At 42.3% G+C, this 13,948-nt stretch overlaps 2 protein-coding genes across 2 annotated transcripts; one reads left to right on the top strand and one right to left on the bottom strand.

Annotated features, from left to right (window-relative positions):
* txnipa (thioredoxin interacting protein a) lies at positions 1–2,999 on the bottom strand. Its single transcript, XM_046844423.1, has 6 exons — positions 2,550–2,999; positions 2,014–2,089; positions 1,774–1,921; positions 1,316–1,675; positions 927–1,232; positions 1–825 (listed from the first exon to the last, which is right to left on the bottom strand). Exons 1-6 carry the CDS (start codon positions 2,803–2,805, stop codon positions 778–780), a joined length of 1,194 nt encoding a protein of 397 aa, XP_046700379.1. The 5' UTR covers positions 2,806–2,999; the 3' UTR covers positions 1–777.
* A 1,999-nt stretch (positions 3,000–4,998) lies between these two features.
* Positions 4,999–11,507, top strand: LOC124381775 (metaxin-1-like). Its single transcript, XM_046843637.1, is given in 9 exon segments — positions 4,999–5,092; positions 5,611–5,680; positions 8,813–8,892; positions 9,142–9,234; positions 9,465–9,647; positions 10,006–10,037; positions 10,039–10,080; positions 10,165–10,322; positions 10,600–11,507. Coding segments are annotated over 9 exon segments (966 nt in total). The 5' UTR covers positions 4,999–5,011; the 3' UTR covers positions 10,827–11,507.
* The last annotated feature ends 2,441 nt before the right edge of the window (positions 11,508–13,948 follow it).

Genomic DNA, 13,948 nt, shown 5'->3' with positions numbered 1-13,948 from the left:
TAATTTTTAATCTTTTATTGAAAACTAACCCACAGGGTTTGAATACAAAACACAATTTATAATACAATTTTTTGTACAAAAAACAAAAACGTGCTCCACGTACAAATACAATCTGGTCACATTCTTTCTGAAAAGCGATCGCTGGGAATATAAAAGCGATTATGGATAGAAAGTTGGAGGATGCAGTCTTTTCCTGATCTGGCTAAAATCACAGAGAAGATCAGCACCCTGAAGTGTTTGGCGTGGTGTGGAGATGTCGCTAAGGAAAAGTCCAGGTCGGAGCGACGGGAAAGTGGAAGACGATCGTGACTGGATAGAGAAAAGTCTCTTCAGGCAGTCAGGAAGCACAACTGCATCCAAACCAAAGTGCATTATAACAAGAGAAACCGCTTCATCAGAACAAACTGATCAAATCGGTTCCTCGGATAAAGTCTCCTACACAGGGGATTTCTACACAAACCGCTCTGATTAGGCGAAGAACGAGAAGCTGGAAGTTTTGCGGCGTGCGTTTGTTTTTATTGCGTCTGAAAGGGAATGTCTCAGTAACTACACGCTGCAGTTCAGCAGGACACTCATCGAGCGAAAGACTTGTAACAGTGAAAACGACGCATGCCGTGTTCAGTCCCTGAACGTTCACAGAGAAAAAGGCATCGCTCAGGCGGTGTGACGCCCCGGACACGGGGGAAAACCCTGTTTGTCCGTCTCTGGTGTCCCTGAGAGGAAGCTTCACCGGTTCCCTGATGTTGTGACGGAAGACTGGATGGCTTTGGAAGTCGCTCAGCACACTGGAAGCATGCGGGCGTTGCCGTTGTACTCTTCCTCCACCTGGAAACGTGTGAAACACCAGTTAGAACCTACTTTGTTCACAGAAACCACATCAGCATCGTGAGCTAAAGTGAAACCTGCGGTTTGATATCGAGACCCACCTCGGAGTAGGGAGGAAGTGGAGGGAAGCTGAAGTGTGGGCTGTTCATGAAGATGGGACTGTCCCCACCGTCGTAGTCGTCCAGCAGGGGTGTGAGCGGCTGGTCCAGGCGGACGTCACGGGTCACGTCGCAGTAGCTGGGCGGACCTGTGGACGGTAGGCGCAGGGACACCCAGCTGGTCGAGGTTGTGCTTTCCTGACTGCTCATGCTGTTGGTGCGGCTGTTGAGGCCACTGTAGGGCACTGTTCCGATGACCAGGGGCAGCTCCAGGATCAGCTTCTCGCTGCCTGGGATGTGCATGTAGATCTGGAATCAAAACGATTCATTAGCATGCTTATAACTTTTGAAGGCCGAATTCTCACATTATTTGAAAGGCTATTAACACTCACCATGAGGGCGTACTCCACTCGGATGATCCCACAACCCAGGATGGATGGTTTGATCTTGGGAACGCGGATGGACTTCCCAAGCCAGGCGTCGCACATCCCCGAGATGATGTGATTCCCACGGACAGATGAAAGCTTCTGCCTGACCACTTTGGTGTGCCCGTTAACCTGGTACGTCTGCTTGGCCACAATGGCGGCTTTGGGAACCACGATGCGAGAGCAGGTGTTCTCGAACTTGGCGTCGATTAAGATTTCTTCACCTTCGCAGAAACCGCGTCTGTCGATCTTGGCGTTCAGGCACACTTGGCCGTCCGGAATGAACATACAGGTGACCTTTTTCTCCTTCATGCCGGCTGCTGGAGACTGAAAAACATCCATAAACGAGAGTTAGTTTACGAGATGTTCAAGTGTGTGAACTTAAAATATGATAAAGAAACAAGTTCACTCAAATTCACCCTCACCATTAAGTCCGGCGTGTTCACGTCCAGTGGCTCTTCCACCTCAAAGTTCTTCTTGCACTCGAGTGCGGGCTGAGACGCTCTCTCCATCAACGCCTTCACATAGTACTGCACGCTCCCGAACTTCCCATCGTATGAAGACACCAGCTGCCTGCAGACAGGAAAAACAGGATGTGAGCACATCGTGCTCTCCAAAGACCTCAGAACACACTTTCCAAACAACGTGCAAATGATGACGCTCACCCTTGCTGTGGAAGCTCGAAGCCAAACATGTATTCGTACTTGTTTCCAGGTCTGAGGATGACCGAGCCGTCAGTATCTGTAGGAAGATACACAAATCTTTCAATACACAAGACTTCTTTCTTTCTATATATATATATATATATATATATATATATATCACCCTGAATCAAATAATTACACCATTTTATGGAAACTGTCCTGTTTATCAACAATAATCACTTAAAGAGTGCTTTTGGAACTTTGAATACTAATTTTTGAGTACTAATTGAGCCTAAATTAGCGTATTAGTATGTATTATGTACATGGTATTGGTCTAATAGGTAAAATACGCTCTAATTAAGCATACTGTTTAGTGCGCTAGTACGCAAAACAATGTGACGCATGCGTACTACTTAGTACCCTCAGTGCGCGTTCTGGTATTAGTAGTCATGACGACATGCTGATGGACCGTACTATGTTGTAGTAGTATAAAAAAAAGCGCCGATGTCGTGTTTGGAGTAGAGATGCGATGTTGCTGATGATGTCAATCATCTTACCTGCAGGCTGGTCGTCCAGCAGAACCACTTCTTCATACTTCAGGTAGTCAATCTCCTGTCGACATCTCTGCTTCCCCTTGGAGTAATCCACTTTGGCGCAACCCACGCCGAGGACGCGCATCGCGGAGACGCGCGTAGCTTCATTCACCTCGACTACGATCTTCCCAGCGACTTTATCCCCACTGCAGTAGAAAGTCTTAGTCGGGTCGTTGAAGACGATCTGAAAGATCTTGACCCGTTTGGTCATGGCCACCATGTTGAAGTGATCTTTGTAAATGTGCAAAATCTAAAAACAAAACAAATCTCGCAAATGCACTATAATGTCAAGCAGTGACGAGCCAAACACTGTTCTGTCCTTATCTCGGGTCCTGAGCTACCTCGAGTACATGCTAAGTTCACCAGAGATTTGTGGAAAGCTATGCTGTACTCCCTTTTATATGGCTACAGCAGCTACTGGTGCACTCACACGCTCAGCTTGTTTACCACCGAGGCTTCCCACTTGTTCATGAACGAGCGCTGTGCTCCGCGTGTGCCGAGCACGTGCACACCTCTCTGATTGGTCGAGACGAGTTGTTTGCGTCGGCTCCAGCCAATCGGCGTGCAGCGGCGGCGCGTGAACACCTCGTGGACCAGGGCAGAGAAGCGAGTGTGCAGCAGCTGCCGGAAAGAAATAAGAAAGAGGAGGAGGAAGAAGAGGAAGAGGAGGAGGAGGAGACTAAGACAGAAAATATGTTCTGGACAAAAGGTGCTTTCCTGAAATGAGTCAAAACTTTATATATATATAGATGCACTAAAGAGAAAGAGAAAGCCCATTGTATGTGATTATGATTAAGATGGGGAAGCAAAAGTTTGTGCACCCCATAGACAGCCTATGTATAGACTTTAAATTGTTTTCATGTCCATGCTTCATCCAATCATTCCCCAATCATTCCCACTGTCATGTCCAATCAAGACTTAAATAAGTATATGATGACGTGTCCGATATTCAGACACATCAGACCCTTCGTTATGATAAAACGTGTGTTTGGGATTCAATTATTCACAACAGTCGCAATTTGGGATCAGGGTCCTTTTTTTATATTTATGCACCATTAAAGGGTTTAAAACGCTTTATTTTTCTCCCCGTCTATACCCAACAAATCCCAATCAGACTCTTTATACCTTCTACATGAACTAAAGCGCGAACACAACAATAATAACCAACGTGAGGACGTCTGTATCGCACGTCATTTCGCCAGTATTTCATTGCGATTTTTATCCAACGCAATTTTCCTGTTGAGCAGAAGATCAAGTAGATTCGACTGGACAACAGTTTAAAATCGTGTAGTATTTAAAGATTGGACTGTGCATTATAATATTTTTATACGAGTCAAATCTTATCCACTTTTGTGCGACCGGTGCTGTGGATTTGTTCGTATTGTCCTGTAGGACTGTAAAATAGGACTGATTAGGATCGATGTTTGGTATTATTGGGGTTATTGAAAGGAAAAAAGAGACTTTTATATTGAGTAACTCAGAGCCTTAATCATCGAGCTACCACGTCTACACATTATACCCCTTTATATGCCTCTAAAGGAGAAGTAGAGTCGACACACACACAACATGTTTACACCAGTAGACTCCTCTCGGCTCGGCGGTTATGACACATAGCTCAGGGTTATTGTTGAGAAATAAGTGGAGCTAGGCCTGTAAGGTATGTGGGCGAAGATTATTGTTAGGCTCAAAATTTGTCAACAAGTCCAGAATGAAGAAACCAGTCCAATCGTAACATCGTCACCTCTCAGGGTTCTGAGTGCACGGTTGATCCAGCTACTTTATCTCAGCTGAGATCATCTGCTTCATCAGGAGTCAAGAGTCACCGCTATAGATTTCTGAAACTCTCCAACCAGCCGTTCTGATATCACCAAACGTCCACGCCATGGCCACAGTCATGGAGATCTTCCCCTTTTGCTCATTCTGATGTTTGATGTGAAAATGATCTGAAGCTTTTTGATACCTGCATGAGTGTACAGGTGAACACCACAGTGTTCAGACACACTGCACAGGGGAAGTTCGCCCTCTGGTGGCTGAACAGATCAACACACATTATTAAGGGACAAGGAACATGGGAGAGAAATGAAAGAAAGAAGAGAAATGCCACCTGAAAGTAAATAAAATCAACAATTCCAACACGTGTATCTTACACAATGTTACATTTCGCGTTTTTAATTTGTTTACACGAAAATATTGAAGCCATTATTCATTTTTAGTGCACATGATAAACCAAATCATTAGGAACCTGACCTTATTCTTAAATAAACATAATTAACTAATTTTTTTAATCTGTAAATGGGTTCGGGCGATACACAAACAAATAATTAAAACAAGTATTTAAAATATAAAGAAAAATGCAAGGCGTAAAAAAAAGAAATCCAATGAGCCGTTAAAGCACTTCCGGGTGAAAGTTCACGAGTCATTCCAAAATGGCGGCTCCCATGGAGTTATACTGTTGGAAAGGCGATTATGGTTTACCATCGGTCGATGTGGATTGTTTAACAGTTCTGGTGAGATTCATGTGCACATTAAAACACACCATTTCCCCCGGATTGAGTGGCATTTCCGGTGTTTATAATAAATCATTTAAGGTGTGTTTCGGTTGTGAGCAAAAAGTGAGCTGAGAAAATGAGCAGAAAACCACTTATAATTATTATAATGTTAAAATCATTGCATAATTATTCATTACACAGATTAACTCAGATACAGCATACACGTGTCCTGTGTCTTTATACATTATTCTAATTCTTGATGAGGTTGGAGAAAATATGTGTAAAAAAAAATAATTCCTTCTAATTACTGCTGATTTGCTGACTTCATCAGAAATTATATTAATTTTATTTTATTTTATGTCTTTTACGTTTTATCTGAAACTTTTCATTTTTGTTTCATGTTGTCTTTGTTTTTTTCTTTATTACGTCTAAAGTATTTTTATTCCTTTATTGTTTTAAACACTGCTATTTTATCTTTATTTTTTCCTTCTGCGTTTTAAACACTGTTGTATTCCCTGTTTTCTCTTCATCTCCAGGCCTACGCCAAGTTTGCAGGTGCACCTCTCAAAGTTCACAAGATTTCTAACCCGTGGAGAAGCCCAACAGGTGCGTTACAGAGTTCCTGTTCAGATCCCTTTTCCCCAAGAACAGATTTCAAGTGACTTAAAAAAAATATTTTATTCACTTCCTCTATTAAGATTTCACTGTACACAACACCACTACACCATGACTACAGCATAACTACACCACGACTACAGCATAACTACACCACGACTGCACCGTAATCACACCACGACTACATCCATAATCACACCACGACTACAGCATAACTTCACCACGACTACACCGTAATCACACCACGACTACAGCATAATCACACCACGACTACACCGTAATTACATCACGACTACAGCATAACTTCACCACGACTACACCGTAATCACACCACAACTACAGCATAACTTCACCACGACTACAGCATAATCACACCACGACTGCACCATAATCACACCACGACTACAGCGTAACTTCACCTTGACTCCACCGTAATCACTCCACGACTACACCGTAATCACACCACGACTACAGCGTAATCACACCACGACTACAGCGTAACTTCACCTTGACTCCACCATAATCACTCCACGACTACACCATAATCACTCCACGACTGCACCGTAATCACAGCACCACTACACCGTAATCACAGCGACTACACCGTAATCACAGCACGACTACACCGTAATCACACCGACTACATCCATAATCACACCACGACTACACCGTAATCACACCATGACTACACCGTAATCACACCACGGCTGCACCGCACCTTCACCACGACTACACCGTAATCACACCACAACCACACCGTAACTTCACCATGACTACACCGTAATCGCACCACGACTGCACCGCAATCACACCACGACTACAGCATAACTTCACCACGACTACAGCGTAATCACACTACGACTACACCGTAATCACACCACGACTACAGCGTAATCACACCACGACTACAGCGTAACTTCACCTTGACTCCACCATAATCACTCCACGACTACACCATAATCACTCCACGACTGCACCGTAATCACAGCACGACTACACCGTAATCACAGCACGACTACACCGTAATCACAGCACGACTACACCGTAATCACACCATGACTACACCGTAATCACACCACGGCTGCACCGTACCTTCACCACGACTACACCGTAATCACACCACAACTACACCGTAACTTCACCATGACTACACCGTAATCGCACCACGACTGCACCGCAATCACACCACGACTACAGCATAACTTCACCACGACTACACCGTAATTTCACCACAACTACAGCATAACTTCACCATGACTACACCGTAATCACACCACGACTACAGCATAACTTCACTATGACTACACCATAATCACACCACGACTACAGCATAACTTTACCACGACTACACCGTAACACACCACGACTACAGCATTACTACACCACACCACGACTACACCGTAATCACGCGATAATTATAATACAATGACACCACCGCAATTTCACTATAACTACACTGTAACCACACCAGTGACTTCACCACGTCTACAGTATTTTACATATCAGCAATCATTCAGCCTCCTCATAGCATGCTAGTGTGTCTTCTTGCTAATAACCTGTAAGCTTAGCACCTCCTTTGCTAATTAACTAACAGGATAAACATATGAAGCTAATCTGCTCCTGTGTACAGTAACATCAAAGAAATCTAATGTTTTATAGTTTTTAGAGATTTGTAAGTATTTTTACAATTATTTTATATGAAGTTTGGATAAATAAAGAGAGAAAATTACTTCTTGAGGTAAATTGAGGGTTTTTTTTGACTTTGGGAGAAAAATCTGAGGTAAAAAGTTACCAAAAAGTCATTTCTTGAAGTAAAAATATATTTAATGATTAAAGTGCAGATTGTGTATGTGAATATATAAACATATATTATATTTATTACCATTTTCTACTCTCACTTTAAACACTATATGAGGTGTTTTTTTCTGTATTTTTATTCCCACCATGCTGATTGTTTTTGTTGCCTCCCCTCCCACCATTAATCCATCATCATTCACATAATGGAAGGGTCAGCGTGTCGGAGGTCAGGGGTCAGCTGACGGTATTTACTTGTTCACGTGTGAAGAATGCGGTAACGTCAGTGTAATATACGAGCCGTCCTGCATGCTCAATCGCTTGAGGGTCAGAGGTGAAAAGGTCAAGTGATTCCTGTTGCCGTGAACTCCTTCTCTTTTAGGCCGTGTATTTATCGGGTTAGAACATGCTCACGCTCAGCAGGATGTCTTCTTCCAAATCATCTCGAGGTGTGAAGCTTTAAAGCACTTCGAGATGTTTCTTGGTTTTTTTGCCAAGTGTGGATTTTTATCCGATGGTTAACGTCCAGCTAATATTATACACAAGGTTTATTCCATCCTGTTCCTACAGTACTTTAATTTATTCACATATTTATATGTTCAGGTATAAATACTAGATTCTGATTGGCTGGAAGCTCAGGTATAAATACTAGATTGTGATTGGCTGGAGGTTCAGGTATAAATACTAGATTCTGATTGGCTGGAGGTTCAGGTATAAATACTAGATTGTGATTGGCTGGAGGTTCAGGTATAAATACTAGATTGTGATTGGCTGAAGGTTCAGGTATAAATACTAGATTGTGATTGGCTGAAGGTTCAGGTATAAATACTAGATTGTGATTGGCTGAAGGTTCAGGTATAAATACTAGATTCTGATTGGCTGGAGGTTCAGGTATTAATACTAGATTGTGATTGGCTGGAGGTTCAGGTATAAATACTAGATTGTGATTGGCTGGAGGTTCAGGTCTGAATACTAGAATGTGATTGGCTGGAAGTTCAGGTCTGGATACTAGAATGTGATTGGCTGGAAGTTCAGGTCTGGATACTAGAATGTGATTGGCTGGAAGTTCAGGTATGAATACTAGAATGTGATTGGCTGGAGGTTCAGGTCTGAATACTAGAATGTGATTGGCTGGAAGTTCAGGTATGAATACTAGAATGTGATTGGCTGGAGGTTCAGGGATGAAAACTAATAAAGCATTATTTTGATCCATACAGACATTTTTGCAAACATCAATGACAGTTTGAACTCATTTGTCTGTAATATCTGTCTGTCTGTCTGTCTGTCTGTCTGTCTGTCTGTCTGTCTGTCTGTCCATCTTTCTATCAGGTTCATTACCTGCATTAAAGACCAGAGATGAAGGAAGTTTGTCACAGCCAAGTAAAATCATCATTCAGCTCAGGAAGCAGGTGAGTGACCTTTTACTGACCCCTGACCCCTGTCTCTGAATGGTTTAACAGCTTACACACACACACACACACACACACACACACACACACACACACAGTAGACCCTTCATAGCATGGGTCCAGGGTGGTAATAGGAAAGCGATGTGAGGAGGTTTTATGGGTTATCAGTGTTAACACTGTCGTCAGCTGCTCTGCTCTGATTACGTGTGATTTTCATGCTGTTAATCCGAGTTGTGGTTTGTGTTTCAGAAATATAACGCAGATTACGATCTTTCAGCCAAAGAGGGAGCAGATACACTCGCCTTCGTCTCCTTACTGGAGGAAAAACTGCTGCCTGCTCTGGTGAGGCCCAAGTATTATTATTATTATTATTATTATTAATAACGTTATTATTATTATTATTGTTGTTGTTGTTATTGTTGTTATCATTCACATTATTATTATTATTATTAATGTTATTATTAACATTAACATTTAAGCATGTTAATTGTTTAGAATTCTTTCTCTCTAACTTTTTCTCTCTCTCTCTCTCTCTCTCTCTCTCTCTCTCTCTCTCTCTCTCTCTCCTGTAGATTTACACTCAGTGGGTGGACAGTAAGAACTATGTGGAAGTGACCCGGCGCTGGTACGCTGAACACATGCCGTTTCCTCTGAACTTCCTGCTGCCCAACCGCATCCACTCCAGGCAGATGGAGAGACTAAGGCTGATCCGAGGAGACGCCGTGCTGGAGCTCGAGGAGCAGCTGGAGAAAGAGGTGAGAGGAGGAAGAAGATAATGATGATGAACCAAGCCACATTACTACACACTAAGTTTGCTCTGTGAGAATATATTTAGGATCTCGAATTTGACTGGTTTTGTGTGGAAAATGTTCTGAAAGCGAAATGTTTTTGTTCTGTTCACAAAAATATGGTCACAGCATCATCTCTTTTCTGCGGATTTGTTACCTGATCATTGCATGTTTTAGCTGATTGGTCGATTTCAGTACCATTCAGACGTTGTCCTCTGAAAGTAGGCGGGGCTTGTGTATTTATTAATTACAAAACGGTATGCCTTCACCACCATAACTTTATAACGTTCTAAAAGGTTTGAAATAGATTTGTTTTGGTCCTCAGCTTTACCAGGATGCGCTGGAGTGCATGACTCTCCTCCCAGAGACTCGGCTCTCACAAGTTCTTCTTCGGAGATTCGTGAGTGTGGCGTTGTTTGAAGCTGAAGTGTGTGTGATGTGTGTGTAATGTGTGATGATGAGTGAGCTGTTAATCTCCCTGCAGTCCCTCCTCACTAGATGCGTACGTGTTCGCTCACCTCGCTCCGCTGCTGAAGATTAAACTTCCCAACAGCAAACTGCAGCAGCACCTCAACTCTCTGGAGAACCTGCAGCTGTTCTGCACCAACATCCTGCTGCTGTACTTTCCCTCAGAAAACCCAGGTTCCTCCTCTTCTTCTTCTTCTTCTCCTTCTTCTTCTTATACACTGTGTTCCACAACACAACACACACCACATACCACACCACACAGCACCACACCACACACCACCACACACCACACCAAACAACACAACACCACACAAACCACACCACACCCGTTGATTTGATTCTGATGAACTTTTTGATGAACTTTTGGTCTTATACATGAAGCGTAGGTAAAGGAAATGCTGTGCTGAATAATCTATAAATCCCTCCTGGACATGTTGTTTTCTCCATCCAGAAGCTCAGAGCAGGAAAGCTCCGGTTCGCACCGACGGTGGCGGAGACTTCGATAACGAGCCTCACAAACGCCGTAACCAGATCCTGTCCGTTCTGTTCGCCGTGGCAGCCATGTTGGGTTACGCCGTCTTCAGCGGCATCGTCACCATCCAGAGCTCAGGAGGACAGCTGGAGCCTCTCCATGGCAACGAGGACGATGATGAAGAAGAAGAAGAAGAAGAGGAGTGATTATGGAGAGAATTAATGGAAATAAAAACTGTAGATCTGGAACACACATAAACACAGTACACACACACACACACACACACAATACACACCCACACACACACACCTTTGAGAATCATTATTAAAGTATTTATGGGTGGGTTTATGACAAAGAAATCCACTGTCCTGGGGCTCATATCACTTCTTTTTTTTTTTTTTTTTTTTTTTAAACCTTTATTCAGAATAATAAATATGAACATGAATATTTAATCATTATTTAAATTTTTGGGGGGTGGGGGGTATTTATTATTATTAATTATATATATATATATAATATTTTTAATAATTTAAAAAAATATCTCTATAGATAAATATAAAAAATATATATATTCTAACCATTTAAAAAAATACAACACTTTACAGCAAACACATGAGCAGCAAACCAACTCTGTGATTTCTTTATGAATTAATTTATTGTCTACCCAATTAGAAAATCATTGTACATTAATATTTATGCCATTTGGCAGATCTTTATCCAGTGTGTCTTACAAAGCGAACTGAAGTCTTCAAAACTTTCTAATTCTGTTTCACCAGGACACAGAGTAAGAAGAACATCTAACACTCAGCTAGCTAGCGTATTAACTAGCCTCCTGCATGCGATCTGGTTTCAACCCTTAGAAGGTAATAAAATGACGAGATGTCTGATGTCTGCTCGCTCTGTGCTGATTTTAAAACCTTGAGCTTCTGAGAAGGATTTACCGACTTCTGTAAAAGATTTTTATTATTTTTAGATACACTTTATGGACAGAAGGAAGCATCAGATTGTGTGGTTTTCAAAAATCCCATTCCCTATTTGCTGTTATAATAACCTCCACACTTCTGGGAAGATGTTCCACTAGATTTTGTGGAGATTCATTCAGCCATGATGGTGTTAGTAAAGTCAGGTACTGATGTAGGTGAGAAGGTGAGGTGGTCTGGGGTGCAGTGAGTGTTCACATTCATCCTAAGGGTGTTCAATAGGGTCAGAGCTCTATAGCAGGAGATCTTCATTAAGCTGGATTTGTGCACAGGATCAATGCCTGCTGGGTAAGTGATGTGGACTGCTCTTACTCCACTGACTCCCATTCATATTCATCATAGACGCTGGAGATCGGTGCTTTGGTGACCTGTGAGTTTGTATAATGACCAGTAGAAGAACGTCATAGCAGGGTTTGAGCTCCTCAAAAAAAATCTAAGATGGAAGAATCAGCGATTATAAGTTATGTATCTCAATGTCCTGTTTTACAAATGACATGTAATTGAGCTGCAATTAGGAACAGGTCGTACATTTTATCGGGTTGCCGCTGTATTCCGTATTCACATCTCCAAATAAACTCTCGTGTTAGTGGAATGTAGCAGCAGTTAAAACAGAACTGCGGATTCGTCTGGGTGAATGTGTCGGAGGGAAGAGGAAGTTACGGAGTCCGAAATGTTTTCTCACGCTTCCCACACACATTACCTCACCCACGAGATGAGAGTGGTCCATCTTGCGAGTGAGGTAGTGGTCCATGTTCAGAAAACTGTAGGTCTTGTTCCAAAACCCATCAAGTTGTCATGATACATCTGCTGAATACACGAGTAAATATTTAGTGCAAGTGAGAATGATGAAGACAATTTTGTGTAAAAACACAGATGTTCTTTTATAGATGAGCCAAACTCATCATACAGGCGTTTATACAATACAGGACTTATGCTACTGACAACAGCCCTGTGCACAAAACCAACCCCATGAAGATCTGCTTCTCTTTCTCTACTCATCCTGAGGCTGCACCAGCTCCAGTCACGTCCCACCTCATGAAGATTGTGGACCTTCAAAGAAGTAGATGCTGACCCTGCATACATCCCGAACCATCTAGAGACGTACCAGCACCATTTGGATCCCAGTTTTGACATCTTTGGGTATGGGTGTATTATCAGGGATAAATACACATCGCTCACCTTCACTCTTAAATTCTGTAAAGCTGCTTTAAGACAATGTCCATTGTGAAAAGCGCTATAGAAATTAACCTGGCTTGACTTTACATGGGTTGGAAGTGTGTGGAAGATCATCAAACCCCAATGAACACCTCTGGGATGAATGTTTCAAGCTAACTGCACCCCTGAATGAAATCTCACACAAAATCTAGTGGAGCATCTTCCCAGAGGAGTGGAGCTCATTATAACAGCAAATGAGGTGTGAATGTGGAATGGGATGTTCAGCCCATCCACAAAGTTTTTGGCAATACAAAAAAATGGTCCTCTCAAGGTTTTGACCTCATCATCTCTGGGAAGCTTGTCCTCACCACCGTCACCACTGGCTCACATTTTGAGGATAAACTTGCATGATGTTAATGTTTATATGAGCAACCTCTTTATTTCTGTGAAGCTGTCTTTTGTTAGAAGTGCTGAATTCAATAAAATTTCAACACTACACATCCACATCCCATCTTCAGGTCTTCTCCTGAGTGCTATAAAATCGTAACGTTAGCATTACCAATTTATTCAAGAAGTGGTGAACATAAATATTTATCCAATCCTAACAGTCTTACTGTACAGCGTTTATTCTCCAGTTCTTCCCATGACCTCATTCCAGGTTAACAGGTGGGAAACAGCTTAAAAAACCCCTCTGCTGTGCTTGACACGATGATGCACAGACTAAACATGTCACCACACACACAAATCGTATGAACTCATGATCTCAACAGAACATTCTACAAATCTTTTAGTCCAATTACGAATACAGCAAACAGCGTCCCAAACTATTATCTTTATAGTGGTCATGGTATAAAGCGAACAGTAGATGATATAAATAAGGAATAAGTCTCAGTGGGGCGTTATATAGGGAATGAATTTATGACTGGTTAGCGTGCTAACACTTGAAGCGATCGTACTACTCAGGGCATCATAACACACTCGGAGCAAAGCGGTATCTACCCTCTTCTGCATACATGAGCTCATAGATGCTGGTGATTGGCTGGTGATGTTCTAGCTGATTTGACTATTTTCCAATATACAAACATAAGCACATGCAATTTAATCAGTTCCTCATCAGACTCTCACTCTCTTTCTCCTCTCTAAAGACAAGAACGAAGCTCACGGTTTTACTGAGAAACCAGAAAGTTCAGGAG

Source organism: Silurus meridionalis, chromosome 29 (genome assembly GCF_014805685.1).
Source record: "Silurus meridionalis isolate SWU-2019-XX chromosome 29, ASM1480568v1, whole genome shotgun sequence".
Lineage (NCBI taxonomy): Eukaryota > Metazoa > Chordata > Actinopteri > Siluriformes > Siluridae > Silurus > Silurus meridionalis.
Note: the sequence above shows the minus strand (reverse complement) of the source record. Positions and strands in the feature narration are given on the sequence as shown.

What these genes read in the sequence shown, in the direction of transcription:
- txnipa (XM_046844423.1), bottom strand. Translation starts at nt 2,805, where the DNA reads ATGGTGGCCATGACCAAACGGGTCAAGATCTTTCAGATCGTCTTCAAC. An exon ending in GCTGGACGACCAGCCTGCAG is followed by an intron (nt 2,090 to 2,549) that starts GTAAGATGATTG and finishes ATCTTCCTACAG; the next exon opens with ATACTGACGGCTCGGTCATC. An exon ending in TTCGAGCTTCCACAGCAAGG is followed by an intron (nt 1,922 to 2,013) that starts GTGAGCGTCATC and finishes TCCTGTCTGCAG; the next exon opens with GCAGCTGGTGTCTTCATACG.